This window comes from Rosa chinensis, chromosome 7 (genome assembly GCF_002994745.2).
Source record: "Rosa chinensis cultivar Old Blush chromosome 7, RchiOBHm-V2, whole genome shotgun sequence".
NCBI classification, from domain to species: domain Eukaryota; kingdom Viridiplantae; phylum Streptophyta; class Magnoliopsida; order Rosales; family Rosaceae; genus Rosa; species Rosa chinensis.
In genome coordinates, this window is record NC_037094.1 from 210305 (window position 1) to 237916 (window position 27612).

Here is a 27612-nt window from a genome sequence, read left to right on the forward strand (position 1 = left end):
AGAGAGGAGAACGCGCCTCACACACGGAGAAAAAACTAGAGGGAGATCGAGCGTGATCGAGAGTGCTCTCTCCCGGCCGAACGCCCCTATGCCCCTGCCGTTGCATTCCGGTCCGGGAGAGGATGATAACATGGGCTTGCGGCGTGGTTCTTGGGCTAAGGCCTGACTCATGAATGGAGGAAGGCACGGTGGTGGCTGCATCTGGATCTGTGGCGTGGTTGGGGTTTGAGACCGGTCCAGCATCGGATCTTAGTCGGATTGGGGAGGCGTCTTGCGCAGGTCGAAAGGTGTGGCAGGATCTAAGGTTCGCTGCTGCGGATCAGTGGATCAACGACGGTCCTTTGTTGTTTGAATTCGGATCCTATCGTAGATCCATGGGTTTTGGGTGTTTGGGTCTACGGAGGTGCACGAGGACAGGCAGGCAGGGGAGCGCTGGTCCTGGGGATTTGACGCTGGTGGTGGAGCGGCAGGAGTGGTGGGGAAGCGACGGTGCAGGTGCAGCGGGTGATGTGGGCCGTGAGGGAGGTTGGACGAGGACTGACGAGGATCATCGGCGTGGTGTGTTTTGCCGGCGGGGCACGATTTGCCGGCAGCAGCCTTGGTGGATCGCGGTGCTGCCTTGGTGGATTGCGACGCTGGATCCTTGTGGGGAGTGGTGGTTGGGCCGGGTCTTTGTGCTTGGGCCTTGTTGTTTGGATGGGCTTTTGTGTTTAGTTTTTTCTTCTGTTTTTGGTTTGAGTCGTTTAGTGTTTTGCAATATTTGGGTCTTTTTGACCTTAAATAAGTCCCTTCTCTTTCGAGTTAGGGTAGTTAGTGTCATGAGTTCTGACGATTGGTTTGAATTGGGCAGCTGGTTTAGGGTTAACAGGACCCAGTCTTCTGCCGGCTTTTGGTCGTGCATTTTATTACCAGCCTGTGTTGAGGTTTTCGGGAGATCCTGGGATGGCCTGCCCGATCGATTTCTATTGTGGTTTAATCCCATCCTAGTCATTGCTGCCTATTTTGGCCTAGCTAACTCGATTAGCCATCCAATTCAGCCTTCGTCGTTGAAATCATTGACACATTAGTGTAGTGTCTTAAGAGTAAGTAAGCGTAATACTACTCACTTGCTGCTTTACTCGATTGTAAACCCGTGTTTGAGTGCTGTAATTGCGGCAATGTTGTAATTGCAGTTTGAATGAATGATATTTCACTTGATAAAAAAAAAAAGTTTATGTTAGATTGTTAGTCAATTTTAAACTCTACTTTTACAACAATTATCATGAAAATTTTGGCGAATTTTATTTTCTATTTTGTATGCCGAAAATACTCCTTGGTTGGGGTAAATCGGGTATTCCACATTTTCAAATGCGTTATATTTCGCCAAAGAGTAAAACCCACCACTAGGGTCAAAACTTTTCTTCACCGGACAAAATGATACCCAACTTTCAAAAGTGATCAAAATGATACCTAAATTTTTAAAAGTGATCAAAATGATACCTAAATTTTTAAAAACAAATCAACTTGATACCCAACTTTCAAAAGTGATCAAAATGATACCTAAAGTTTTAAGAACAAATCAATTTGATACCTCAGTTTATTTTTTAGGGCTAAATACTAGTTACTACTCTGTGGTTTAGGTCCAAAATCAATTCAGTCCCTGGACTTCTAATTTCAATAAAAACACCCCTGTATTTTCAATTTTGATCTAATAGGTCCAATTCATTAATATTCTGTTATGAGTTCAAGTTATAGTTGGATTATTTGTTGAAAAACTATTTATTTAATAGATTTCTAATAGTAGGACTCACTCTAAAATTGACTATGCAGGCCACCTCAACACCTCATCATAAAACATAAGCCATATATGAGCCACGTCAACAAGTTAAATGACTCAATTGTCTGAAGACTAACAAATTGGACCTATTAGTTCAAAATTGAAAGTGCAGGGGTGTTCTTGATGAAATTAGAAGTTTAGAGATTGAATTGATTTTGGACCCAAACTACGTAGTAGTCAGTATTTAGCCCTTTTTTTTTAACTTCTTTGTTAAATCAAATGCAAAATCAAGCACAAAAATTGAAGTGATTTGTGGTCAGAGGGCCATCAATCATCTATAACCCAATCTTCTTCTTCTATAGAATTAAAAATATATATATTCCATTCAATTTCAATTCTACCATCAATCGTAGAAACAAATAAAGTTCCGATGTTTCCCAACTTTTAAAGAAACAAAGAAAAATGGGAAGAGAGAGAGAGGCAGAGATAGAAGAAGAAGAGAATTAACAAAGTAAAATAAAAAATAATTGAAAAATAGTTTTTTGTGTAAAATATTATTATAACCCCATAAAATACTGTACCACACGTGATCAATTTTAACAAAAAGTTACAAAAAATTAAACTGAGGTATCAAATTGATTTGTTTTTAAAACTTTAGGTATCATTTTGATCACTTTTGAAAATTGGGTATCAAGTTGATTTGTTTTTAAAAATTTAGGTATCATTTTGATCACTTTTGAAAGTTGGGTATCATTTTGTCCGGTGAAGAAAAGTTTTGACCCTCTTAGGGTTTTACTCTTTCGCCAAATACTAGTAACTGTAATTCTAGATTCTCAGGTCGATTCGCTCCCGTGTTCCTCAAACTCATTTCTAGGGTTTCGCCCAACATCACCATCGACGACGGAAGCGATCGTCTCCGTCTCATGGACGAGAGCCACATGAATGCTAATCGCCGGCCCTTGCCTCGTCGTCTTTTCGATTCGAGAAGACGGAGCATTGCCCCCCGGATCTCCAATATGGTGTGCCGTTTCTGGTTCGCGATACCGCTCCGGCCTTCGATTCAATCGATATGAGTGATGCCGATTGGGAGTTCATTGCTACGGAGCACGAACGATGTGGTAAACTTCTCTCTTTGGCTTTGGAGGATCAGTCCGAGTTAGGGTTTTAATTTTACGTTAGTTTTTAAGAATCTCGTTGAGTGTTTAATTTAATTGTGATTGATGATTGCAGGTTAGGGTTTCGTATAATGGTCTTACAGGAGCTAGATGCCCATAACCGGGGAGTTGTCACAAGAAAACATCGAAGATCGGTGATTTGGGTAGGGTCAGTGCTTCATACCTTCATGTGTTCAACATAATAAGCAATGATGAGTGTGTGGTTGTGTATTTTATGCTTATATTTACGGTCACTGACTGCTAAAAACTTGTGAGTGTGTTTGTTGATGTTCATTGTTTCTGATGTTTAATGTTTCCACTTGGTTATTTTCTCAGACTGAAATTTTAGAGTGGAATTTCGTAGTAGAAATTTGGTAGATGCAATTGCTTTGCTTGAGCAGGTAGATGAGATGAGTGTCTTATTTGCTCTAGGCGGCTGCAAACTTATGAGTTTGTTTGTTGATGTTCATCGGTTGCGATGTATAATGTATACTACTCAAATATGTGCTTAGATACCCTCTTGTAGCAAATTGATAGATGCAGTTACCTTGCATGAGTAGGTAGATGAGTTCCATCTTTTTCTCTTTTTACCTGTGTGTTATTTTGACAGCCATGTTATTACTGAGTCTTTGAAATGTAAGAGATGTGGATAATTTGATTTCAGAGATGTAGATGAGTTACAATGTTGTTTTATCTATGTACCTATTGTATGTGGGCCGTACAGTTGTTTTCCACTGTGGCCATGATGTTTGAGCCTTTGGAGTTGCAATTAAATTGCAGGAGGTAGCACAGGATGGGCTGTTAGCTGCCTAAAATGATTTTCTTTTGGTTGCCTCTTTTTCAGTTTCTTCAGCTCCATCTTCTTCTTTTTTTCCTTATTTTTCTTTTTCTTATCTCTTCTTTCAAAATCATGTCTGTTTATTTACTTATGTGCGTATTTTAAGTAACAGGGGAGTGAGGGGTTCGGCTAAAAATAATATTGCTTTCTTCTACTTTGCTCCACAAATATAGATGTCCGTTCTGACTTACTTACATTGTATTTGGTAGATTTGAACTTATGGATCCTTCCTGCAAGTAGGCTGAAAGCAGGATCAGTATGTTGTGATAAGAATCAGGTAAGAGAAAGTTATAGGTTTATCATTCGCCATAGTTTTTCATATAAGCATTGCATACTTAAACAAATCTTTCCTCATAAATACAGTAAAGGAAACAAAATATCTGTTTTGTTCAACAGTGTGATGGTCGTTAGTTGGGTATCAGTTTGGCCATATGGTGATCTAACTTCACTTTAGTTCCTTTTACTTTCTTATGTCCAACCTTACAACTGCCTATAACTATGATTGGGGTCGGGGATCGAAACATTTTAAGATTATCATTTTATATTTTGTCAACTTTTTAGATATCCTTCATATATGTATATCATTTTTCAAAGTTTTTTATCTCACTCAGTGCTTCACCATGAACAACCTCTCAGCCTTTGCAGCCCTTGATGCCAACCCACTCTCCAAAACATGCTATTTGGGCACCCACCACAACAGGTTTAATCTCCTCTAGCGCCCCAGAAATGTCGTTGTATGCTCAGTGAAGCCCTCAGTTGCCCCCCCCCCCCCCCCCCCCCCCCCTCATTGCTAAGTGTGGCTGGGTCCCCCATCAGTGGGCCTAATCGAATTGAGTCTCTAACCCAGGTCTCAGGAGTTTTCGGGTGCCAGTGGGGTGATGAAGGTAAAGGTAAACTCGTTGACATCTTGGCCGAGCACTTTGACATTGTTGCTCGTTGTCAGGTAAGACAAAGAAACACTCTGATAGCATTGCCAGATTATTTTGGTTTCTTGATTTTCTTTTGTTTCCTTTCAGGGAGGAGCTAATGCTGGACACACCATTTACAATGCAGAAGGAAAGAAGTTTGCACTTCACCTTGTTCCCTCAGGTATTCTCAATGAGGATACTCTCTGTGTTATAGGGAATGGTGTTGTGGTGCATCTTCCGGGCCTCTTTAAAGAGGTTGATGGCCTCGAATCTAATGGAGTGTCTTGCAAGGGAAGGATATTGGTCTCTGATCGTGCTCACCTCTTATTTGATTTCCACCAAGCAGTGGATGGGCTTCGAGAATCTGAGCTTGCTAAATCTTTCATTGGTACTACCAAGAGAGGCATTGGACCTTGTTACTCTAGCAAGGTTATCCGGAATGGCATTCGAGTTGGTGACTTGAGGCACATGGATACTTTACCTCAGAAGCTAGATCTTCTGTTGTCAGATGCTGCATCAAGATTCAAAGATTTTGAGTATGGCCCCCAGATGCTTAGAGAAGAAGTAGAAAAGTACAAGAGTTTTGCTGAGAGATTGGAACCCTTCATTGCTGATACTGTACTTGTTGTGAATGAAGCCATCTCTGAGAAGAAAAAGATTTTAGTTGAAGGGGGTCAGGCAACAATGTTGGATATTGACTTTGGAACGTACCCCTTTGTCACTTCCTCAAGTCCTTTAGCTGGTGGGATTTGTACCGGTCTTGGCATTGCTCCCAGAGTTTTAGGTGATCTCGTTGGAGTGGTAAGTAGGTGTTTTTTTTTTTTTTTTAAATTTATTTTGGATTGGGTTTTTCAATTGTTTGATATCATCATTACATCCTTGCCTTGCTCCAATTCTTCATTGTTGTTACAGTTTTAGACTTATAAGAGCAACAACTTAAGAAAATTGCATGTTCTATAATTCTGTTTTTAGGTGTTGGTATAGAGGTCCTGTTGCTAACTTGATCTTTGTCTTTGCAGGTGAAAGCATACACTACAAGAGTTGGTTCTGGTCCTTTCCCCACAGAAAACTTAGGTAAAGAGGGTGACCTTCTTAGGTTGCAAGGTCAGGAGTTTGGCCCAACTACTGGTCGCCCTCGTCGCTGTGGTTGGCTTGATATAGTAGCACTGAAATACTGCTGCCAGATTAATGGCTTTTCTTCTCTCAATCTCACCAAACTAGATGTTTTGTCTGATTTTCCCGCAATTCAGTTGGGTGTCGCCTACAAAACTAGTGACGGCACACCAATCAAATCATTCCCTGGAGATCTTCGCCTTCTTGAGCAAGTGAAGGCAAGTTTTCTTCTCTCCCTTATTTTTGGGATTTATTGTTTCTCTTGTTACTCAATTTCAGTTAGATAATTACTAGTACTAGTTTTTCTTTTGAGCAATATGGTCACTGGTTGTATATGTTAAACAGTAAAATTTTATTGTTAGCTATTGGTGATGTTGTTTTTCTGTGCTTAGGTGAAATATGAAGTATTGCCCGGATGGAATACTGACATCTCTAATGTAAGGAGCTACTCTGAACTTCCAAAGGCTGCACGTCAGTACGTGGAAAGAATAGAAGAACTTGTTGGTGTACCTATCCATTACATTGGTGTCGGGCCTGGACGTAGGCCTGGCAATTCAGCCCATGACTCGTTAACCGCCCATTAACCGCCCGCTAAAAACCCATTTATTTCCGCCCAATAACTTAACGTGTTAATGAGCTGCCAACCCGTTAGTTAACGGGCGGAAACGGTTTGCACGACGGAACCCATGGAGCCCAATTAGAAAGAAAAAAAAAACAGTCTAACACTCTAACAGTCTAACCCTCACTTCTCTCGCTGACACTCTCTTCTTCTCCATTTTAGCTGCTCGAACCCTCTAGGCCACCCATCTCTACGCCGCCGGCCGCCGCTGCCAAAGAGTTCGCCGACGGAACCCTCTACAGTCTACCCATTTCTCTTCTTTCACTTCTCGCAACTCTTCATTTTCAGCTTGTTCTGTTCTCGCCGACGGGCTCCATGGTGAGTCATGCTTGTTCTGTTTCATTTATGTTTTCTTAGCTTTCATTCTATCGATCTCTGTATTGTTTGTTTTCTGGGATTTGCGAACTGGTGGGTGTTTGTGTTTTCTGGGATTTGCGAATTGGTGTTTGTATTTGGATCTGGGTTTTTTTATTTTTCTGATGTGCAATATATATGGATTTATATATATATATGGATTTTTCTGAGAATATGAAGGGGCAAAGGAGCTAGATAATCTGTGGAGATGATTTGATTCTGCACTTCTTTATGGGCTTCTGTTTCTAGGAAGCTCAGGGAATTGTTAGAATTGGAGTTTAGCTGTTGTTTAGCAAATGTGATGCAAAGCTAGTTTATATATTAAGGTTTTGGTTTTGAGGTCAGTTGTTCATGAAAAAACGTAGAACCAGTAGAGGAAGACAACGGTGAAGGATTGAACTAAATGGGTCCTGCGTCTGAGTGCGGAGTTTATCATAAACCCAGAGAGGAGAACTTCACTGAGTACAGGAGACATCAATCTAGCTCAAACATGAAGAGCTGGATATGTATATATTAAGCATTAGAGAAGCTAGGACCAAACTAAGAGAGCTTTATTGGTATGTGAGAAAACACAACAATCAAAGCTTTAAGAACACACAGGTTTTCAGAACCAGTGGAACAGAGAGAGATAGAGATAGAGAGACCAAATTTTTATGGTAGGAAGAAAGATAAGGAAGAGGAGGTTTTGAATGGTGGTAGAGGGTTGAATATATAGATCAGGAATGCCCATTGTATTAGCTTCTTATCTTTTCATCATGTGAATATTTATTTTAATTTGCCTCTCTTTTTTTGTGTAATTTAGACCAAGATCGAACTGATTTGGAGCAACTTACTGAAGATGTGTTGGATTTGACATTGAATGGACAAGGCCACACCAACTAAAGACTTTTTTAGTTTCATGTAAAGATTTTCTTTGAATTTGTAATATTTTAGTTTCAAGTAACATTGGATTCAACCTATTATGAGAATTGTGAGTCTAATATGTTTCAAAGAATGTGAGTAGCTTACATTGATATTATAATATCTAGAAAGTGAATAAAAAAAAAAAAAAAAAAGAGTTTCAATGGGAATGGGTTGGAAAATAATTTAAAAAAAAAATTAGAAAAGAATTTTAAAATGAAAAAAAAAAAACTTAGCGGTCTTAACGGGTTCCAACAGGTAACCCGCGAACCCGTTGGGCTCAACCCGTTATCTTAACGGGTTATAACAGGTTAAACTCGTTAAGACCGCCAACCCGTTAAGCCCGCCCGTAATAACGGGTTAAACCCGTTAAGACTGCCAACCCGTTAAGCCCGCTCGTAACCCGCCCGTGACCGTTCAGTTGCCAGCCCTACTTGGACGTGATGCCTTCATTTACAAATAGTCATCACATTACTTACATTGTCAGAAGTAAAATGAAGCTTCTAGTGTTGGAGGAATTTATTCCCTTAAGTGTTGGGAGATGTTTCGCATGGCTATGACTTTGATGTACTGCACCCAAGCATTGACTGTTCTTTTTAGGTCTTGGGTAAATTTTGTTTCAGTACCATTGCTTGTTGTAATGCATGAATTGCTAGGTAGGAAGATCTGGCAACAATTGGAGCTTGAGGGAATTTCTCTATTTTGAAAAACTTCTGATTGCTTTGAGTGATATTATCAGCTAAACAAAATTAGTGGGTGCTAAAGCAGACAACAAATTACATTTAGCAGAAACCCCTTGAATTACAATTACATCTCATAGTGCTATATTATGTAACACTGTCAGATCAAAGGCAAAAAACATGAGGATTACAGTTTCTAGTCTCACCAAGGTCATTAGAGCGGATGGGAAGAAAATTATAGATCTGCTTGAAAAGCCCATTCAATTGCTGGATTCTAACTAATTTGCTGAATGCGATGATTTTGAGGATAAGTGGAAAAGGCTTGAAAATCTTTGTGAATGGCTTTCTCTACCCTTAATCTTGATTTTGTCCCTGAAAAATTATCGCCTAGGCGAGCAGCTCATGTTGGTGTTAACCTTGTATTTTACATACAAGGATGAATTGTGGACAAATTGCAAAGTTATCTAATCGGTCGTGACGTTTAGGTCTAGATGATGATGTGGCTTAATGCAGGTAGAGTGGCTGCGAGAACTGGATATGGCATCTGGTCGAGGTTCTCATAGTCTGTTACGGCTGAGATGGTGGCGGTAGTCTGTTGGTGAGGTGGTCACCAGGTTTCTATTCCAACGGCGACTTCGATGGCTTTCAGTGGCGCGACAATGGCGTTGATGTTTGCTCGTTGTCAGGGTTTTGAGTCGGTCCCTTGTGGTTGGGCTTTAAGCGAGCTAAACGTCTAAACCTGTTTTATAGTGACCGAGTGAGCGTACTTGTCAGTTTGTTGCTTGAATCAATGTATGTGCCTTCTGGTCACAGATAAGTAATGAGATTATCTATTTTCTCAAACCACTGAAGTTTCCATCAAAATTTTTGTATTTTGAGTGATATCCAACATATCTTCAAAACTAATTTTTCCAGCACCAATATTGATAGAAAAAAAAAATAGAAATTTTCATCAGCACCCGCAATTTCCAGCAAACTTTCCACTAATCTAAAGTGCCGAAAATTTAGTCAAAAATGAAATTTCAAACCTTGCTGCTAGCTAGCTGTTGCTGGATAGACAATTTGACCAAATAGCAAATAGTGTTTGCAGTTATAACTGAATAGTTTATCTGTAAACTTGAATTTCCAAATATAACTCAAAGCAGTACTGTACTTCAGTTTTTGTGTTGTTTTAAGTGGTCTGAATTAGCAATGTTTCATTTGGTCGTTTTTCCCCATTTCTACCACTGTATAAATAAATTTGTTTAGCTCTGTTGTATTTGTTTAGCTTGCAATTTGTAAAGTTGAATTTGGTTTTTGAGTGAAAATGATAATAGCGATTGTCGCCCAGTCTTACTTGCATCCTAGAGATGCAAGGTGGTGAATGACTTATATCTGATTTCATCAAACGTATACCAAGGAGATCTAAAAATTGATACACCACTCCTCTTTCATCAAACTTTTACAACTGTTTGTAGAGAGATGAATTAGTATTGAGATGCCTAAGGTTTCATTACGATCTCAAAGTAGTGTAAAAGGGTATTGTTCTGATATATATATATATATATATTTATATTTGTTAGCTGTTTTGAGTCTTTTGTTCTCAATTTTGGAGCTCATTGTTATTGTTCTGGGTTTTCAGTTGTGGTTGTGGGTGCAGCTGTTGTTCTGTGTAATGCCAGATTAAAGGTGCTGTTTTTCTAAGAAGTTGTTTTCCTTGTTTTTTTCTTTTTTTTTTTGGTTTCCTGTGCTTTGGTTACAATGTGGGTTGGCAATGTGATTACAAAGTTTGGCTCTCTTTTCTTGCTGTTAGTCCAAAAGTTATAAGCAAAATGTAGCAAATGTTACTCATCTTGAAGTTTGTCCAGATTAGTATTTGTTAAAGTCTGAACTCACATTTTCTTCTTTTCTTGCCATGACAAATAAAGTTTATGAACCAAACCAACAGAACAAAAATACAAAATAGTATAACCATCAAAACAAAGTTTATCTTTTTTTTTTTTTTTCCCTTTTTCTTTAGGAGATGTGGTTTTGTTAGTACTATTACTTGAAGATTATAGCATGACATTTTAACTTTCTTGGTGAGACTTGAGTGTTTTTCATTTATGTCAGATTATGATTTTAAGTTTTAGTATTGACATAGAGTGCAAACTAATTTTACTTGAACACCATGAACAATGGATTTAATTCAAATTCATACAATAGTCATATTGTAAAAGTACATTGATGAACTGCCTTTCAAGTTATTTCATGAAATACACTTTCATCAGTTATTGTTGAGCTTCATTTCATTTGGTTTGCACTTAAATCATTTTGCAGATTTGCATGCTTTAGCATTCTGTTTTCTGATAAAAAAACACTTTCAGTACAATATCATCTTTTCATAGATGGTATCTTCTGTTCAATGATTTAATGAGCATATTGCTGAAATTTTGTTCAAACCTGGAAAATTGACCTCCGAAGTTTTCACAAGATCACTGATATCTATTTTCTCATTCTACCTAAATTTTCATTAAACTTCTTTATCAATTTCGTTCTTCACTTTCACAATTTTAATTTCTATCATAATTTATACTAGATCTTCAATTTCTACAAGATCCATAGTCAGATTTTTTGACTTTTGGTTGATGGTTGCAGATGGATAATTTTTCGATTATACATGGATATGATGGTTGTTCGTTTCAAAAGCATTACATTAACCAGGATTCGGGGGATAGGTATCCTTCAGTTGCTCTTTTTTCATTTTATATTGCGGTTATGTTGTAGAAAACTTACTTATGTTGCTTATTTTTTTTTATGTCTGCAACTTTGTCTTATCAAGCGCTCACAAGTATAGATTACAGTGCTATTATACTGAACCACGTATTGTGCTGCTTGGCATATAAATTATGGATTCTGTTTGTTCTTATTGTATTTCCTGGTAACTATTAACTGCATCTGTAACTTCTTTTGTTTTCTTCAATCAGGTTTCTTAAATGACATCTTTGATGTATCACAGTACTGATGTTGTTTGAATATCTAAATATTGTGTTTAACTGTAGTGCTGGAGTTTAAATATCTAGCTAATGATAGGTCAATTCACAGATTGGTATTGATCATTCTGGAACATAAAACATTCCTCAAAGCCTTGAGACATCTCAGGAGACTTTTGCTGTCCCCAAGAGCCTTCATAAGTCGTATCAGGCTTTTGCTGCCCCCATCCGCCTTCAGAAATATGAAGAGAATTTTGCCGGCCCCAAGTGCCCGGAGAAGAAGCATTAGCAGGCTTTTTCTCCCCCAAGCACCTTTAGACAACTTGGCCTGTCCCCAAGTTCCCTCAGAAAAACCATCAGCAGGCTTTTGCTGCCCCCAAGTACCTTCTGAAGTAGTATCCGCATTTTGCTGCTCCCAAGCACCTTTAGAAATCTCAGGAGACTTTTGCCATCCCCAACTGCCCTGAGAAGTATTGGCAGGGTTTTCCTCCCCCCAAGCACCTTTAGAAATCTCAGGGGACTTTTGTTGTCCCCAAGTTCCCTGAGAACAAGCATCAAGTGCCTTCTGAAGTAGTATCGACATTTTGCCGACCCCAAGAATGACGGGCAGTAGACTTATCTTCAGTTTAAATATCTAAACTGTTATGTAAAGCATATTGAAACTGTATTTCTGCAATCTTCGATCTTCAGCCAAACTGTTGGCTTCAAAGTTGGCTGAGAAGGGAAATCCAAGCTCTTACGCAGGTTTCTAGTTCTTGCATGAATTTTCTCTATTATCGACATGATGCATGTTTTTCCATCATTCATTTTTCATATTTCACTACAAATGAGTCGACATGATTTGCTTTCTCTATTTTTATACAGAAATGTGTAAGCCATGCATTACCAATATGATGGAGTTCAATTCTATTAAAGTACCTGAATGACGTCAACAGGTAGTGCAGCACCTTAACATCTGAACCTCATCACATCAACAATTTTTGGTCATATTATTTTCAGCCTGCTTTCAAAACCTTATCACATCAACCATTTTTGGATTATACAATGATCAAGAAAGATCACAATCCTTTTGCGCTGTTTTCCAGAGATTTGGCTCAGCTTTTGCAACAAAGTGGATTACAACTCACTGTATGCTACATTGCTACTGCAGGTAACCGACTAAAATGCTATTACTTGAATCTGTCTTTTACAAATTTTTTTTTCATTTTTTGAAACTTTAATTAGTCATAAGGCCACTTAAATTTTTTTGTACACATAGGGCCACTTGAGGTTACAAAATAGCAAATTTTTATTTTACTATACCCATTTTGCCCTTTGCCCCAAATCAGATCAAAATATCTCTCCGTCTCTAGAAATGAGAATCGAATTTCTCTCTCTCTCTCTCTCTCTCTCCCCCCCCCAATCGAGATCGTTCTCTTCTCACAATTGAAGAACCTCTCTGACGTTGAAAGCTCTCCCTCGGCGGCAATCGACTATTGCGCCGTAAAGCTCAGCGATGGCCGGATGATATTGACGGAGAGACAAGCCTTGTTGTAGATCGGAGCGAAACAGGACGACATCGTTTCACCATCTCCTCATCTTTCTTCGGCGTTTTCTCCGATCTCGACGCTGATTCAAAGCAGATCGGAGAAATCAAATCAGTCACCGGAGGGAATGGCTACATTGACCAAGGTCAGAGTCTCCTCCTTCTTCCGCAACGGCCAGATCGTCATCCTTGTCGTCCACGAGATCTGGTATGTGAGTGCAGGTCGTGGATTTGGTATGCGAGTTGAGGTCGTGGATCTTGAGCTAGGCTCCGGCGATCTGGAGTGACGCGAAAATCATGTTTGATGGCGACCAATGGTCTCTCTCAGTTCCAGGCGCTGTGATCTCTGCCGGAGACTGCTTTTCCCAAGCTGTGGAGAAAGAGGTGGAGGAGCGTGTTCAGAGGCATTTTTCCGGTGAGATCGAACTATTGGTTCGACGACGATTATCGCGAGGCATCTGAGAGATTACGGCAGGCGATTACGGCGAGGTCTAGTTCCAATCCGCCATTTGGTCAGAGAGCTATCCTCCGTCTCGTAAGCCCCTCTCTCGAACGACATCGTTTTTTATGTGAATTTCTGTATATGTTGAGCGTTTGTTGAATGATTTCTCCATGTTCTATGCACAGAAAGTTACTTGTTCTAAACTTGAAAGAGAGATTGATACTGAAATATTTGTTTCTTTGATTAGTAAGTGATTAAGCTGTTGGGATTGACTAGATATGTCAATATGAAAAATTTCGTGTTTTAAGCAAAATGTTGATGCTCAAGGAATGCTGATGCTCTTTACATTGTTATAAATGGCTATTTAACAAAGGGATAGTAGCTTTCTAATGTCTTATGCTAGTATATTTTCAAACTAATGTTAATAGCTTCTGTTTTCATTTTGATAGATTTCACGTTAGTAGCTCTTTATAACTATTATAGTGGTTTTTCAACATGGTGATAGTAGCTTTCTATGTCTCTGTTAGTATTTTTTAAGCTGATGTTAGTAGCTTTTGTTATAATGGCTTTTTAGCACATTAACAGTAGGTTTCTACATCTACATTTTCACAATTATGATAGTAGATTTTTAAAAGTATAGAAGTAGCTTTTTATTTTCATAGAGTAGCTTTTTTTCTACTTGGTAGTAGCTTTTGGTTTTCGTGAGAGTAGGTTTTGGTGTTGGTTAGTGTAGTGTAGTTTTTGTTTTGCTTGATAGTAGCTTTTGGTGATGGTTAAAGTAGCATTTGTTACTGGTGATTATGACAGTAGCCATTTGTTGCTAGTGAGAGTATCTTTTTGTGTCCGTGATAGTAGCTTTTGTTAATGATGTTAGTAGTTTTTGATTTTTGGGAGTGTGTTTTATTGGTAACAGTAGTTTTTATTGTTGGTGACAGTAGCTTTTGTGACATCGTCGGAGGTTACCGGAAATCTCATCAGAGTAGCTTTTGTTGCTAGCCACAGTAGCTTTTGGTGTTAGTCACAGTAGATTTTGTGGTCGCCGGAAGTCGACCGGAAACCCGCCGGAGGTTGGCCGGAGACCCGCCGGAGACCCATTGGAGTTGGATGGAGGTCGGTCAGAGACCTCGCCGGAGAGGAGAGAGAGAATGGTTGACTTTTTACTCTAGTGGCATGTATGTAAATATGTTAGTTTTTATATCCAAAATATAATACCATTTTAAATTTAGTGGCCTTGTGAGGGAAAAAATTAATTGGTGGCCTTATGGCTAAAAAAACATTCAAAGATACACTTATATATAATTATCTCTTTTTTTTTCACAATTTAGATATAGTACTAATTCTTTTACTGATCAATCTACAGACATTCCAGAATGAATCAAAGCTGATGAAAGTCTTTTCTACACTAAATTAACAAGCACAAATTCCAAAAGCAAAAGCGAAAAACTTATTCAGCTGATTTCATTGTGATAATTCTAAGTCACCTATGATGACCTGGAAATTGAACTAAGAGGCTGGCAGAAGCAGAAATTCCAGAAAAAATTCAACAATTTTACAAGGAAGTTCAAGCAAAGTTCAGTTACCAGTCCTGTTTATCTGCCCTCAAAATTGTATTATGTCTCCAAGAACTATATTCAGTTGGCAGTCCTGTTCATTATACGGGCATTTGCTCTTTCACTTTTAGTTTCAGTTTCAGTTTCATGTCAACTATATTCAGTTTCAGTTGGTAGTCCTGTTCATTACACACAACTACTTATGTATATAATCACGTACTTTCCTAAACAATTCACTAACAATCTTAACTCCCGCAGCAAAGCGCGGGCAACTATTCCTAGCAAGGTTACTCCCCTTTAATTAACAAAGTCCAAGCAAACTTTTTTCATACTGCGCTTATATATAAAATAAAAACTGCAACGAAGAAATATATAACAAAATGCCTCACCTTTGGCAGATATCATTAAACTCCAACTACAATGGAAAAAAATTCCTAGCAAGTACTTAAACAATAGAGCATTCAACTCTCAAACAAAATGTCTTTCCCACAAATCAAATCGAATCGTCCACAATTGTTTGTAAATTTTTCCTTATAACCCTCGCCTCTATATTTCCTACCCGTTTTTATCTTCCCTAAACCACCAAAAACCCGCAGCAGAGCGCGGGCGTCTATTCTAGTGTATATGGAGGGACGAATGCTCCATATGTGTGGGTCCACTTCCCCGGACAAAGCTCATGGGATGTGTTTGCTGAGATTCTTGAGAAGACTCATGTGGTTACCACACCTGGAAGTGGCTTTGGACCTGGTGGTGAAGGTTTCATCAGGATTAGTGCCTTTGGTCACAGGGAAAATGTATTAGAAGCATGCAAGAGATTCAAGCAATTATACAAGTGAGGACAACGGATCTGACTTTGCAGACCGGTATCTGCTGCCTACTAGTTGAACCAACGGTGTTAACATTTGCCTCCATTTGTGTTCTATGCTAAAAACTTGAGCAAGATCCAATTTCGTAATTAGTTTGTAAACTTGAGCAAGTTCCAATTTCGTAATTAGTTTGTCAACTTCAGTTTTTGAATTGTAGAGATTTTAGCTAGTGTAAAATTGATTTGATCAGCCTTGTTTTATGATGTTACGCTTTATTGCTGTAACGTTTGCAAGGACCAGAAGCTTGATTTTGTTGGCTAGAATAGTAGAATTCACCTAAATAAAGTGGTTGATCTTGGTTGGCCTGCACATCAGTTGTGACTTGTGACTTGTGAATTTGATTCCTGTTCAATAATGCTGGTCTTTTCACAAAATATTGTGCTATTTTCCATCGAGGCCAATGCTATATCAGAATTTCCATCAGTTTTACACATATTGCAGACCCATCTATCATTGTAATGCACACTCCACAGGGCCGTCAGGGCGCATAGACCAATCTAATGTTAAAAATAGGTCAATATGCCACTGCTATCCGTGAAATCTTTCTTGCTGCGAAATGGTGGGTTTAAAAGTTTGACAAAGCAATTGTGCCGTCTTCAGTTAATTTGGCAACCAGAAAGGCAAAAGCTTGTTCCATCAGTTTCACTTCACTAATTTCATTTGAATTTCTCCTCAGCACAAAGAATGAACTTTGTAAGATTGCTAATGGAAATGTTGCAGACGTGAATCGCACACCCCTGGATCAAGTGATCAAGTAGTGAACCCATTCAGTTCCATGAGAGAAGATACTATCAGGAGAGTAGCTTCTAATGCCTCTCGATAAATACAAAAGAGAAGTTTCAGAATAACAGTAATCAAATGAGAATATGATGCTTCTAAACAGCTTACTGTTAGCAATCAACAAAGCACCTAATGGTGCAATTCCTATTTTACATGACCTGAATAACTAGTTTTGGCATAATCACAGGAACAATATCTACACTAAAGTAACAGTACCTGCTGAGATGATCTCTAGAATTTAAAGTTAAGACACCTAGAACTGTTCGATTCTCTTCAGAATCTCTCTTTGCAGGTTGTCTTATAATGTCCGGTCTGATTACAGAGACTGCAACATACAGTATGTTTGCCAGGATTAATGTCTTCTACACAAACCCGTTTCTTTTCGGGGCGCCCTGGCAGCCTACGAATCTTAGGAGGTCGCACAAAAACTCGATTATCATCATCATCAGTCATTGCAGCCTCTTCTGTCTTAACCCATCGGGGTTTTGCTTCAATGGGATATATCTCTCCAGCATACGTCTCACGGTAACTTGCTGCAGTAAAACATTTCTCTGTAAAGGCATATACATCTTTCTGACATGAGATGAGGGCAGCAACAGCATGGGAACATGGTAAACCATATAGCTGCCATTCGCGGCAGGAACAACAATGGGTTCCAATATTCACTATGTCTGATCGATCAGCTGAGAGGACCTCAAATTCAACTTGATCAGATCTAAGGACCTGATATGTGGATGCACGGCTGATGGCTTCTAAAATATAGTTCTCAGCAGATGGAGCAAGTAAGGAAAACCAAGAATTACTTTGCTTACGCCGTTCTTCAAACTCCGTCATCAATTTACCATGAATCCTTTCAATCACCTGGATTATGGGCAATTCATGAGCTTCCAGAATCCATTTATTGAACTCCTCAATATTTGATGAGAAATGACCATAATGTGTTCCTTCAAAATACACAAATGCCCAGCGGGAAGGATGAAATTGTTGCAGCCATTTTGCAGCATCTAAAGAAACCTCCTCTATTTCAGCCATTTTTTCTTTGAAACCACTCGTAGTAGTGGCTTGTGCAGCTTTCCATAACAGATGAACAAGCCTTGGGTTCTTGAATTCTTTTCCAATGCTTTCACTCAAGTGGCGAATGCAAATATCATGTACAGAATTTGGGAATTTCCTTCTCACAGCGTCTGCAATGCCCTTCTGTGTATCAGATATAAATGTGAGCTGTGGCATATTTTGGGTGTTCATCTCTAGTGCCTTGTGCAACTCTGACAAGAACCACATCCAGCTCTCATCATTTTCTTCATCAACAACACCAAATGCAAGTGGAAATAAACCCCCTTCAGCATCAAAAGAAGTTGCAGAGAGTAAGGTGCCAAGATATTTGCTCTTAAGATGGATTCCACCAAGCCCAATAACAGGCAAGCAACCATTTAGAAAACCATAAATGGATGAATAAAAGGAAACAAATAACCGCTGGAACCGGTGATCTGGACCAGTAGTAAACACCTCAGCAATGCTTCCAGGGTTGGTCTTCTTTATTTCTTCACAGTATGAAGGAAGAAGGCAATACCCTTCCTCGGAAGATCCATATATCGCAGCAAGTCCTCGTTCCTTTGCACGCCAAGCCTGCTTATAAGGTATGGTAATCCCATACTGCTGATGGATATCATGCAATATATCCTTCGGCTTGTAATTAATGTTATCCCGCAGGCGTTGTTCTATAAAACTAACAATCCAATCAATAGACGCCTGATGGTGCCCGTTGTGCGCATTTCTACCGCAAGTGTGCTTCCCTTCAAGGCTTCTTATCGCAAATGTTGGCGCATTAGGAAGCTTAACAGCACGAATACGCCAAGGACAAGCCTCCGCTGCACACTTTGCAAAGTACCGGATAAGGTCACTTTTTATTATACGAACCTCAAAGTGTTGGGCAATTGCAGCTTCTTTAATCGCATTCCTAAACGCTTTTACATCAGGGAACTCTTGACCAACAAAAAATGTCTCCTCCTCCATGTGACAAACCCGAAAAAACCAAACCAAACCAAAACAATCACAACCACCCTTCTTCTTCTTCGTGTTCAATCTCGAAAGTAATGATCAACATTCTCATGACAAAGTCTGTAAAAATCAAAGTAATGCCATTTAAAGCTCATACAAATGTGACCTGATATGATTCAATCTTCATATTGCACTCTAACACAATTTAAAGCTGACAGCTTTTACCACTGTGTGATAAATAAGTGACAATTTGAAGCATTTAGAGCTGGTAATTAACCTAAAACTGAGATAATAACAACAATTTATACATAAAGAAGCAAACTTTGGGTGTGAATCTAAGGATCTACAGCTTGAGATTTGAATCAAGAAGAGAGCAATACACAGTAAGGTCTTATATAAATCTTGAGAAGTAGGTATAACTGACCTGTAGAAGAAGAAGAAGAAGCAGGCGATGATGGCGATCAGAGCCTGAGAGAGAGAAATCGAGGCAGTGAGAGAGAACAGTTTGGGTATTCTGACAAAAGATTAGGGTTGATTGGGTCACTGGGAACCCTGGCATTTGAGCCCGTGACCCGAAACCCGCACGAACTCGTCCATTTATTAAATTCGTGCTAAAAAAGCCCGCACGCAAAAAACCCGCAAATTAACGGGCCTTGCGTGCTAAACCCACTTAAACAGTTGAACCCATTGGAACCAGTTTACTTTGGAAGTAACCCACTTCCACCCTTTCCGTCGTTCAGCAACCACAAAAAACGCTACTCTCTCTCTCTGGCACTTGGAACGCAACCCAATCTGAGCACAGCAAATTCAGTCACCCGAATCCCAACTCTCTCTCTCTCTCTCTCTATATATCTCTCATCTCTCTCTGCGCGCCCAATTTCTCGAGGTATTGCATGGATCTGTCTTTTGCTTTGGGTTTTCTTCGATTCCTTGCAGTTTTTGTATATGGGTATTGCATTTTATAATCTGAAATCTGAGTGTGTTCTGGGTTTGAATGATGGAGTTTTTGTTGTGATAGATTTCTGGGTTTTTGTTCTGAAATCTGAGTGTGTTCTGGGTTTAGTTAATTGAACACCCATGCCAGTTGACAAAGAGATGGAATTTGAATATGGTTGTAGCATTAAGTTTATATGGTTGTTTTTGTGGGTTCTTGCAATGGGCTGATTTGTGTGGAAATTGACGAGAAAGACATGGTGTTATGGAAGGGTACTGGACAATCCAATTCAATGATTGAGGGTAACAGAGTACATCAAAGTCTGCAACTTTCTTTTAGTCCATTACTTTGATCCTCATGAACTTGGAAAAATTTAACAAAAACATGTTCTTGCTCAATCAGTCATATCTTTTACTGGGCATATAGCTTTTATTCGATAAAAAAGTATTTTTATTTTTACTTTTTTGATAATTTACGTTCTTTCTGCTAGTGTCAAAGGAAGCCTTTTGATGTTTATGAATATCCTTGTAATTAATAGTTGGAGGATGTATCTGCATATAAAAAAAAAATTTGTTAACGGGTTTTAACGGGTTCCAACGGAAAACCCGCAAACCCGTTAACTTAACGGGTTTTTACCGGGTCGGTCCGTTAAAAACCCGGCCCGTTAAGAACCCGCACTATACCCGCACGTTGCCAGTCTGGGATTGTCAGTAACCTAAGGAGGGCATTTTCGTCATTAGGAATTTTTTCCTGCTCTAATAACCAAAAAAAAAAGAAAAAGCTTTTGATGACAAATGGGAAATCAGAAAACCACAACTTTGAAAAGTACTGATGGATGATGACTGCGAATTTTATAGGAATTTCTAACTTCCCTATTTTGCCCTTACATATTTCGGATTAAACGGTTAAAATTTTAATAAAAAAGTAATATTTCATGAGTTGTTTAGTTTTTGACTTGTAAAATCGAAAGAAGAAATTCTACCAAATTTGCATTAGTTTATGAGAGTAGCAACACATTTGGCTTGCACCGAATTGGTTTTTTTTTTTTTGTGTTACTATCAAACTTTTTGACTATTATATGGTGTGCTTATAATAAAATGGGAGTATGTTGGGTGTTTATTTTTTTTAGAATAAGCTTTTTGGTTGTACTCTGTAAATCAGCTACTTCTAACCGCCTCTAAAGGTGTGTTGATTTTGTATTACTTAAATTTCGATACATGACTGACATTTTCAATTCAAAAAATAAAGTGGTAGATGTTTTATATAGTCGACAACTCGACATTGAGGAAGATAGTCATATTTAGTTCTTTTGATATTTGTGTGTTTTGGAATTGAATTCGTTTTATATGTTGAATTGTATTATGAGTCTTACTAAAAGTTAGAAACTGGCTTGTTCTCTAATTAAAATATTATTTTCTGAATTTTAGAAACTATGTTTGGTTTGTAAAACATTCCTTTTCCTCACTGAAGACAAATTTCCCAAGGGACAATATTTTAAGCCTTTAAGGAATGATGATTATGTATTTTCTAAAAGTAAATCGTCTTTAAAAGGAAAACCAGATTTTGTGAATTAAAATATATAAGGGCGTTTTGGGGAAGACAAGAGTGAGTGGCTCTGTCACAGTCGTCTCAGCAGCCTTCCGCCTCCTTTTTCTTCTTTGCTTCTTCTTCTCCTCCTCTCTTTGGTTCTGGGTTTTGTCATTGCTGCCCAAAAGGTACTGTCTTTACTCTTTTAGGGTTTTAATCGCTTTGCATGTTTAGGGTTTCATCTCTGTTTTGTTGTGAATTTATAATGGTTTTTTATTTTATTTATTTATTTTTGAATATAAATTTGGTTATTGATTATTGGTTGCTTATTGTTTGTGTAGTTTTTGTAATCTTTGGCATGAGTTTTTGCTTCTGCTTTTTTGGGTTTTTGATTAATCTTAGTATTGAGCAGTCTGGCTGCTATGGCTGATCAGATTTCTTGTTTCGTTTACCCTGTTTTTTATGTGTAGATGGTTTTGTAGATTATCAAACTTCTTGTGCTTCGTAACCTCCCGAAAAGGAGGAATATTTTGATTTGAGTTTTGCTAGTTTGTTAGTGTTCGTAGTTTTTGTGTTGTTGTTGGTCCTGTTTTGGGTCTGGTTTTGTGAACCATTAGTTTATTGTAGTGTGGGGAATGTAATAGGGCTTGAAGATGGGGAAATTCTATGGATATCAGTGGATGCCTGAAGAGAATGTCTTGGTTTAAATCTTTAATAAAGTAGTGCTTCTATATGTAGGCGTATTATTTTAAGGTGTACTCGAACTACAGTCGTGCATTACTTTTCTAAACTCGATTGTAATTGAAATATCAGTGATAATAGAAACTTTTGATGTAGTCTTCATGAAAAATTGTGGTTATGCTCAATTTCTCAAAAACCCCGTCTTTTTGGGTCGTAAAATTTTGACTTGACACTGTTTTTCTCACTCAGTGCTTCACCATGAACAACCTCTCAGGCTTTGCAGCCCTTGATGCCAACCCACTCTCCAAAACATGCTATTTGGGCACCCACCACAACAGGTTTAATCTCCTCCAGCGCCCCAGAAATGTTGTTGTATGCTCAGTGAAGCCCTCAGTTGCCTCCCCCTCATTGCTAAGTGTGGCTGGGTCCCCCAACAGTGGGCCTAATCGAATTGAGTCTCTAACCCAGGTCTCAGGAGTTTTGGGGTGCCAGTGGGGTGATGAAGGTAAAGGCAAACTCGTTGACATCTTGGCCGAGCACTTTGACATTGTTGCTCGTTGTCAGGTAAAACAAAGAAACACTCTGATAGCATTGCCAGATTATTTTGGTTTCTTGATTTTCTTTTGTTTCCTTTCAGGGAGGAGCTAATGCTGGACACACCATTTACAATGCAGAAGGAAAGAAGTTTGCACTTCACCTTATTCCCTCAGGTATTCTCAATGAGGATACTCTCTGTGTTATAGGGAATGGTGTTGTGGTGCATCTTCCGGGCCTCTTTAAAGAGATTGATGGCCTCGAATCTAATGGAGTGTCTTGCAAGGGAAGGATATTGGTCTCTGATCGTGCTCACCTCTTATTTGATTTCCACCAAGCAGTGGATGGGCTTCGAGAATCCGAGCTTGCTAAATCTTTCATTGGTACTACCAAGAGAGGCATTGGACCTTGTTACTCTAGCAAGGTTATCCGGAATGGCATTCGAGTTGGTGACTTAAGGCACATGGATACTTTACCTCAGAAGCTAGATCTTCTGTTGTCAGATGCTGCATCAAGATTCAAAGGTTTTGAGTATGGCCCCCAGATGCTTAGAGAAGAAGTAGAAAAGTACAAGAGATTTGCTGAGAGATTGGAACCCTTCATTGCTGATACTGTACTCGTTGTGAATGAAGCCATCTCTGAGAAGAAAAAGATTTTAGTTGAAGGGGGTCAGGCAACAATGTTGGATATTGACTTTGGAACGTACCCCTTTGTCACTTCCTCAAGTCCTTCAGCTGGTGGGATTTGTACCGGTCTTGGCATTGCTCCCAGAGTTTTAGGTGATCTCGTTGGAGTGGTAAGTAGGTGGTTTTTTTTTATTTTTTTTTATTTTGGATTTGGTTTTTCAATTGTTTGATATCATCATTGCATCCTTGCCTTGCTCCAATTCTTCATTGTTGTTACAGTTTTAGACTTATACGAGCAACAACTTAAGAAATTTGCATCTTCTATAATTTTGTTTTTAGGTGTTGGTATAGAGGTCCTGTTGCTAACTTGATCTTTGTCTTTGCAGGTGAAAGCATACACTACAAGAGTTGGTTCTGGTCCTTTCCCCACAGAAAACTTAGGTAAAGAGGGTGACCTTCTTAGGTTGCAAGGTCAGGAGTTTGGCACAACTACTGGTCGCCCTCGTCGCTGTGGTTGGCTTGATATAGTAGCACTGAAATACTGCTGCCAGATTAATGGCTTTTCTTCTCTCAATCTCACCAAACTAGATGTTTTGTCTGATTTTCCCGCAATTCAGTTGGGTGTTGCCTACAAAACTAGTGACGGCACACCAATCAAATCATTCCCTGGAGATCTTCGCCTTCTTGAGCAAGTGAAGGCAAGTTTTCTTCTCCCTTATTTTTGGGATTTATTGTTTCTCTTGTTACTCAATTTCAGTTGGATAATTACTAGTACTAGTTTTTCTCTTGAGCAATATGGTCACTGGTTTTATATGTTAAACAATGAAATTTTATTGTTAGCTATTGGTGATGTTGTTTTTCTGTGCTTAGGTGGAATATGAAGTATTGCCCGGATGGAATACTGACATCTCTAATGTAAGAAGCTACTCTGAACTTCCAAAGGCTGCACGTCAGTACGTGGAAAGAATAGAAGAACTTGTTGGTGTACCTATCCATTACATTGGTGTCGGGCCTGGACGTGATGCCCTCATTTACAAATAGTCATCACATTAAATGTTGGGAGATGTTTCGCATGGCTATGACTTTGATGTACCACACCCAAGCATTGACTCTGTTCTTTTTAGGTCTTGGGTAAATTTTGTTTCAGTACCATTGCTTGTTGTAATGCATGAATTGCTAGGTAGGAAGATCTGGCAACAATTGGAGCTTGAGGGAATTTCTCTATTTTGAAAAACTTCTGATTGCTTTGAATGATATTATCAGCTAAACAAAATTAGTGGGTGCTAAAGCAGACAACAAATTACATTTAGCAGAAACCCCATGAATTACAATAACATCTCATAGTGCTTTATTATGTAACACTGTCAGATCAAAGGCAAAAAACATGAGGAATACAGTTTCTAGTCTCTCCAAGGTCATTAGAGCGGATGGGAAGAAAATTGTAGATCTGCTTGAAAAGCCCATTCAATGGCTGGATTCTAACTAATTTGCTGAATGCGATGATTTTCAGGATAAGTGGAAAAGGCTTGAAAATCTTTGTGAATGGCTTTCTCTACCCTTAATCTTGATTTTGTCCCTGAAAAATTATCGCCTAGGCGAGCAGCTCATGTTGGTGTTAACCTTGTATTTTACATAGAAGGCTGAACTGTGGACAAATTGCAAAGTTATCTAATTTGTCGTGACGTTTAGGTCTAGATGATGATGTGGCTTAATGCAGGTAGAGTGGTTGCGAGAACTGGATATGGCAGCTGGTCGAGGTTCTCATAGTCTGTTACGGCTGAGATGGTGGCGGTGGTCTGTTGGTGAAGTGGTCACCAGGTTTCTATTCCGGCGGCGACTTCTATGGCTTTCAGTGGTGCGGCAATGGCGTTGATGTTTGCTCGTTGTCAGGGTTTTGAGTCGGTCTCTTGTGGTTGGGCTTTAAGCGAGCTAAACGTCTAAATCTGTTTTATAGTGACCTAGTGAGCGTACTTGTCAGTTTGTTGCTTGGATCAATGTATGTGCCTTCTGGTCGTGGATAAGTAATGAGATTATCTATTTTCTCAAACCACTAAAATTTCCATCAAAAATTTTGTATTTTGAGCGATATCCAACATATCTTCAAAACTAGTTTTTCTAGCACCAATATTACGAAAATTCTTCTACCCACCCAGGTGGGTGGTCACCCCGATGAGTTGTCAAGAGATCTGCCTTCCTTAGGCGACTACACAGTCTGAGCCATTGATGGATCGTTAGTTAAGAAAGACGGCTTCTGTCAGCGCTTGGAACAATGTTGGCCAAAAACCTCTCGAGTCAACCTGGTAAAAATTAGGTTGATGGAGTGAAATAGACGATGAGGTCCTCAAAACCTCAATTGTCATCTCCTCCAGGATCGGAGAAGTTGGAGTTGTCGAGTTTGGTTGGATTTCTCTCCCTCCTTACTCCTCACCCAAACCAGATTCCCAGAATCCCTGCAAACACTAAAGACATCGTCTTTAGTAGCATAAGTAATACAAAACCATAAACTACAACAAACCCAGTAACCAAAACCCAATTTGCTGAAGAACCCACATCAAAAACTTCAAATCTCTGATTCGCTCATCATCTTTTTAGAGACCAATTGAATCACAGACCAATTCCAACATATTTACCTCTTAAACATTGGCCCATCTTCTTCAAATACTCGCCCTTGTGTTATGCATATGAATAAAATCATTTAAGCCATCATCCTCATTTCTTGAACTCCAGCAGCCACCAAGAAACCACCTGAAATAGTGAAAAAACAGCTTCCTGATATCGCGTGCAAGGCATGTGAGTGGAGTAAAAATCAGTTTTACCGACGTAGACATTTTTTGACCTAACATATTCTAACAGCGCGTGAATTGTACACAACGTTGAAGACCCCAGGTGAGCACCCACCTAGGTGGGTGGAAGAAGCTCCGCCAATATTAATAGAAAAAAAAAAAAAAAAATTCATCAGCACCCGCAATTTCTAGCAAACTTTCCACTAATCTAAAGTGCCGAAAATTTAGTCAAAAACGAAATTTCAAACCTTGCTGCTAGCTAGCTGATCAAACTTAAATGCTGGATAGACAATTTGACCAAATAGCAAATAGTGTTCACACAATGTCCTAACTTAGATATAATATTGACTACAAAATTAGCCACTTTTAGGATGTCTCTAAATGAATTAGTTCAAAAGAAGAAGCTGACAGCTTGATATGCCAAGGTGTTGAGCGTGTACCATTTATACTATCAATAAGGAATTTTGAATCCCCTTCTACACATATACGGTTCTAATGATAATGCTTGACCACAACAAAACCTCATCGGAGAGCCATAACTTCAATTACCAGCACTGTTTATTTACCAATGTTCAATGAGTTTTTCTCTCAAATACTATAACATTTAATCTCGTCCCGAATATTATTAACTAAGAAATCAATAGTTTCCATCGTTAATAGACATAAATTTTTCATACCCTAGTCAAGACTTGGGAAGCCTTAGTAGACACATAATTCTCGAGAGAAACAGTAAGTTGGTAGTCAATAATTTTTCAAAATTCTAGAGTTTTCTCAGTAGCTAGAAGACAAGGGTTTACCGTAATATTAATTTTCTCATTATATAGTCAATTATGCTCCTAGAGATTTTAATAAGATAGGGCATATAATAACTAGTCATTTTTTGGCTCCGTTTGGGATTGTTTCGCTTTTAAAAAATGGATTTTGTCCATTTACTCCATTTTTAGAGATTTTTTTCCCACTTACTCCATTAAGTTTTTTTAATTCCCCCATACTCAAAACACTTTAAGGAAGTCTTCCCCAATACCCCATTAAGTTTTTATTTATTTATTTATTTATTTTTGAGACTATTTTACCCTTACCCCTTTGTTACTTAGAGAGAGAGAAAAAAAAAATGGAAGAGAGAGAAACCATAGGAGACTTTACCAGAGCTCGGTCACCGGTCGTCAGATTCCAACCAACTTTCGCCGGATTCCGGTCACCGGGCACCACCCACCGAACTTCTCTGAAAACCGCGCCGGAGGTCCTCAAAGAGGTCGTCAGAGATTTCATAGGTCACCGGAAAAATTTATTGACCCCCAATAGACGTCTATTACCCCCCAATAGAGGGGCAATAAACCTCTATTGCCCCTCCAATAGACGTCTATTAGGGGGCAATGGAGGGTAATAGACGTCTATTGGGGGGTAATAGACGTCTATTGCCCCCAACAGAACTTTCAGTAGCCGGAATGAGAACTAGTCTTCTTAAAATTAGACAAATAAAACTTTGATTAAAGAAAAAAATGAATAGATCATATCAATTTAAAAACATCTATTGCCCTACAATAGACGTGTATTGCCCCCAATAGACACTCAAAAATTTGTTTTCTTTCCTTATGTCCCATTACTAAAAAAAAAAACAAAATTTGATTAGGGCACCCAGAAAATGATCTAGGCACCCACCGCTGCACATTTCTTCGCCGAAGTCTTCAATTTGCTTGGCTGCTGGTTCTTATTGAAATCCAGAACAACAACAACAATGGCGGTTTCCGGTGATCTGAAGATGAAGATCGTCAAAGGCGATGTCGGTTACGTCCTCGAAGATGTGCCTCATCTTTCCGATTACTTGTCCGATCTTCCTGTAATTTTCTCACTCACACTCTTTTAGTCGTCGCATTCAAGTTGTTGTATTTGACCACTATGATTGAATCGAGTTTGCGGTGTGTGGCTGCAGACTTATCCCTCGAAGATGAACCATCTGCTAGATGTGCTTGGAGACATCGGCGTCGTTTATGGTGGCTGAGATAGGAAGTTGAATCGAAGAAGATCGATGGAGGAAGTCGGCGAGCTCGTCGGCGAATGAACCTCTATCAACATTTGCTGGATCTGCTTAATGA

At 39.0% G+C, this 27612-nt stretch overlaps 3 protein-coding genes, 2 long non-coding RNA genes and 1 pseudogene across 8 annotated transcripts; 5 read left to right on the forward strand and 1 right to left on the reverse strand.

The window, feature by feature from the left end:
• Positions 1-2560: 2560 nt before the first annotated feature.
• Positions 2561-3214, forward strand: LOC121050752. Its single transcript, XR_005803772.1, has 2 exons — positions 2561-2874; positions 2987-3214. It is a non-coding gene; the product is annotated as an uncharacterized LOC121050752 (long non-coding RNA).
• Positions 3215-3703: 489 nt separating this feature from the next.
• LOC112176165 (adenylosuccinate synthetase 2, chloroplastic) lies at positions 3704-7733 on the forward strand. The gene is made up of 7 exons (XM_040510586.1): positions 3704-3710; positions 3958-4025; positions 4596-4691; positions 4765-5457; positions 5676-5987; positions 6162-6706; positions 7545-7733. Exons 1-6 carry the CDS (start codon positions 3704-3706, stop codon positions 6351-6353), a joined length of 1368 nt encoding a protein of 455 aa, XP_040366520.1. The 3' UTR covers positions 6354-6706; positions 7545-7733.
• A 1891-nt stretch (positions 7734-9624) lies between these two features.
• Positions 9625-9703, forward strand: LOC112181059 (annotated as a pseudogene).
• A 1404-nt stretch (positions 9704-11107) lies between these two features.
• LOC121050734 lies at positions 11108-15042 on the forward strand. Of its 2 annotated transcripts, none has more exons than XR_005803721.1 (5): positions 11108-11221; positions 11343-12017; positions 12138-12208; positions 12359-12423; positions 14601-15042. It is a non-coding gene; the product is annotated as an uncharacterized LOC121050734 (long non-coding RNA). The 2 variants fall into 2 exon arrangements; XR_005803720.1 differs by having other exon boundaries at positions 14610-15042.
• Positions 15043-16004: 962 nt separating this feature from the next.
• On the reverse strand, positions 16005-19019 carry LOC112178549. Of its 2 annotated transcripts, XR_002927466.2 has the most exons (3): positions 18859-19019; positions 16653-18554; positions 16005-16393 (listed from the first exon to the last, which is right to left on the reverse strand). XR_002927466.2 is itself a non-coding variant. In XM_024316698.2 (2 exons), exon 2 carries the CDS (start codon positions 18447-18449, stop codon positions 16710-16712), a length of 1740 nt encoding a protein of 579 aa, XP_024172466.1. In that variant the 5' UTR covers positions 18450-18554; positions 18859-19019; the 3' UTR covers positions 16456-16709. The 2 variants fall into 2 exon arrangements, 1 of the variants encoding a protein (XP_024172466.1); XM_024316698.2 differs by lacking the exon at positions 16005-16393 and having other exon boundaries at positions 16456-18554.
• Positions 19020-19180: 161 nt separating this feature from the next.
• On the forward strand, positions 19181-24009 carry LOC112177264 (adenylosuccinate synthetase 2, chloroplastic). Of its 2 annotated transcripts, none has more exons than XM_024315562.2 (5): positions 19181-19320; positions 21826-22140; positions 22214-22906; positions 23123-23434; positions 23607-24009. In XM_024315562.2, exons 2-5 carry the CDS (start codon positions 21835-21837, stop codon positions 23775-23777), a joined length of 1482 nt encoding a protein of 493 aa, XP_024171330.1. In that variant the 5' UTR covers positions 19181-19320; positions 21826-21834; the 3' UTR covers positions 23778-24009. The 2 variants fall into 2 exon arrangements, with proteins under 2 accessions (XP_024171330.1, XP_024171329.1); XM_024315561.2 differs by lacking the exon at positions 19181-19320 and adding an exon at positions 20927-21083.
• The last annotated feature ends 3603 nt before the right edge of the window (positions 24010-27612 follow it).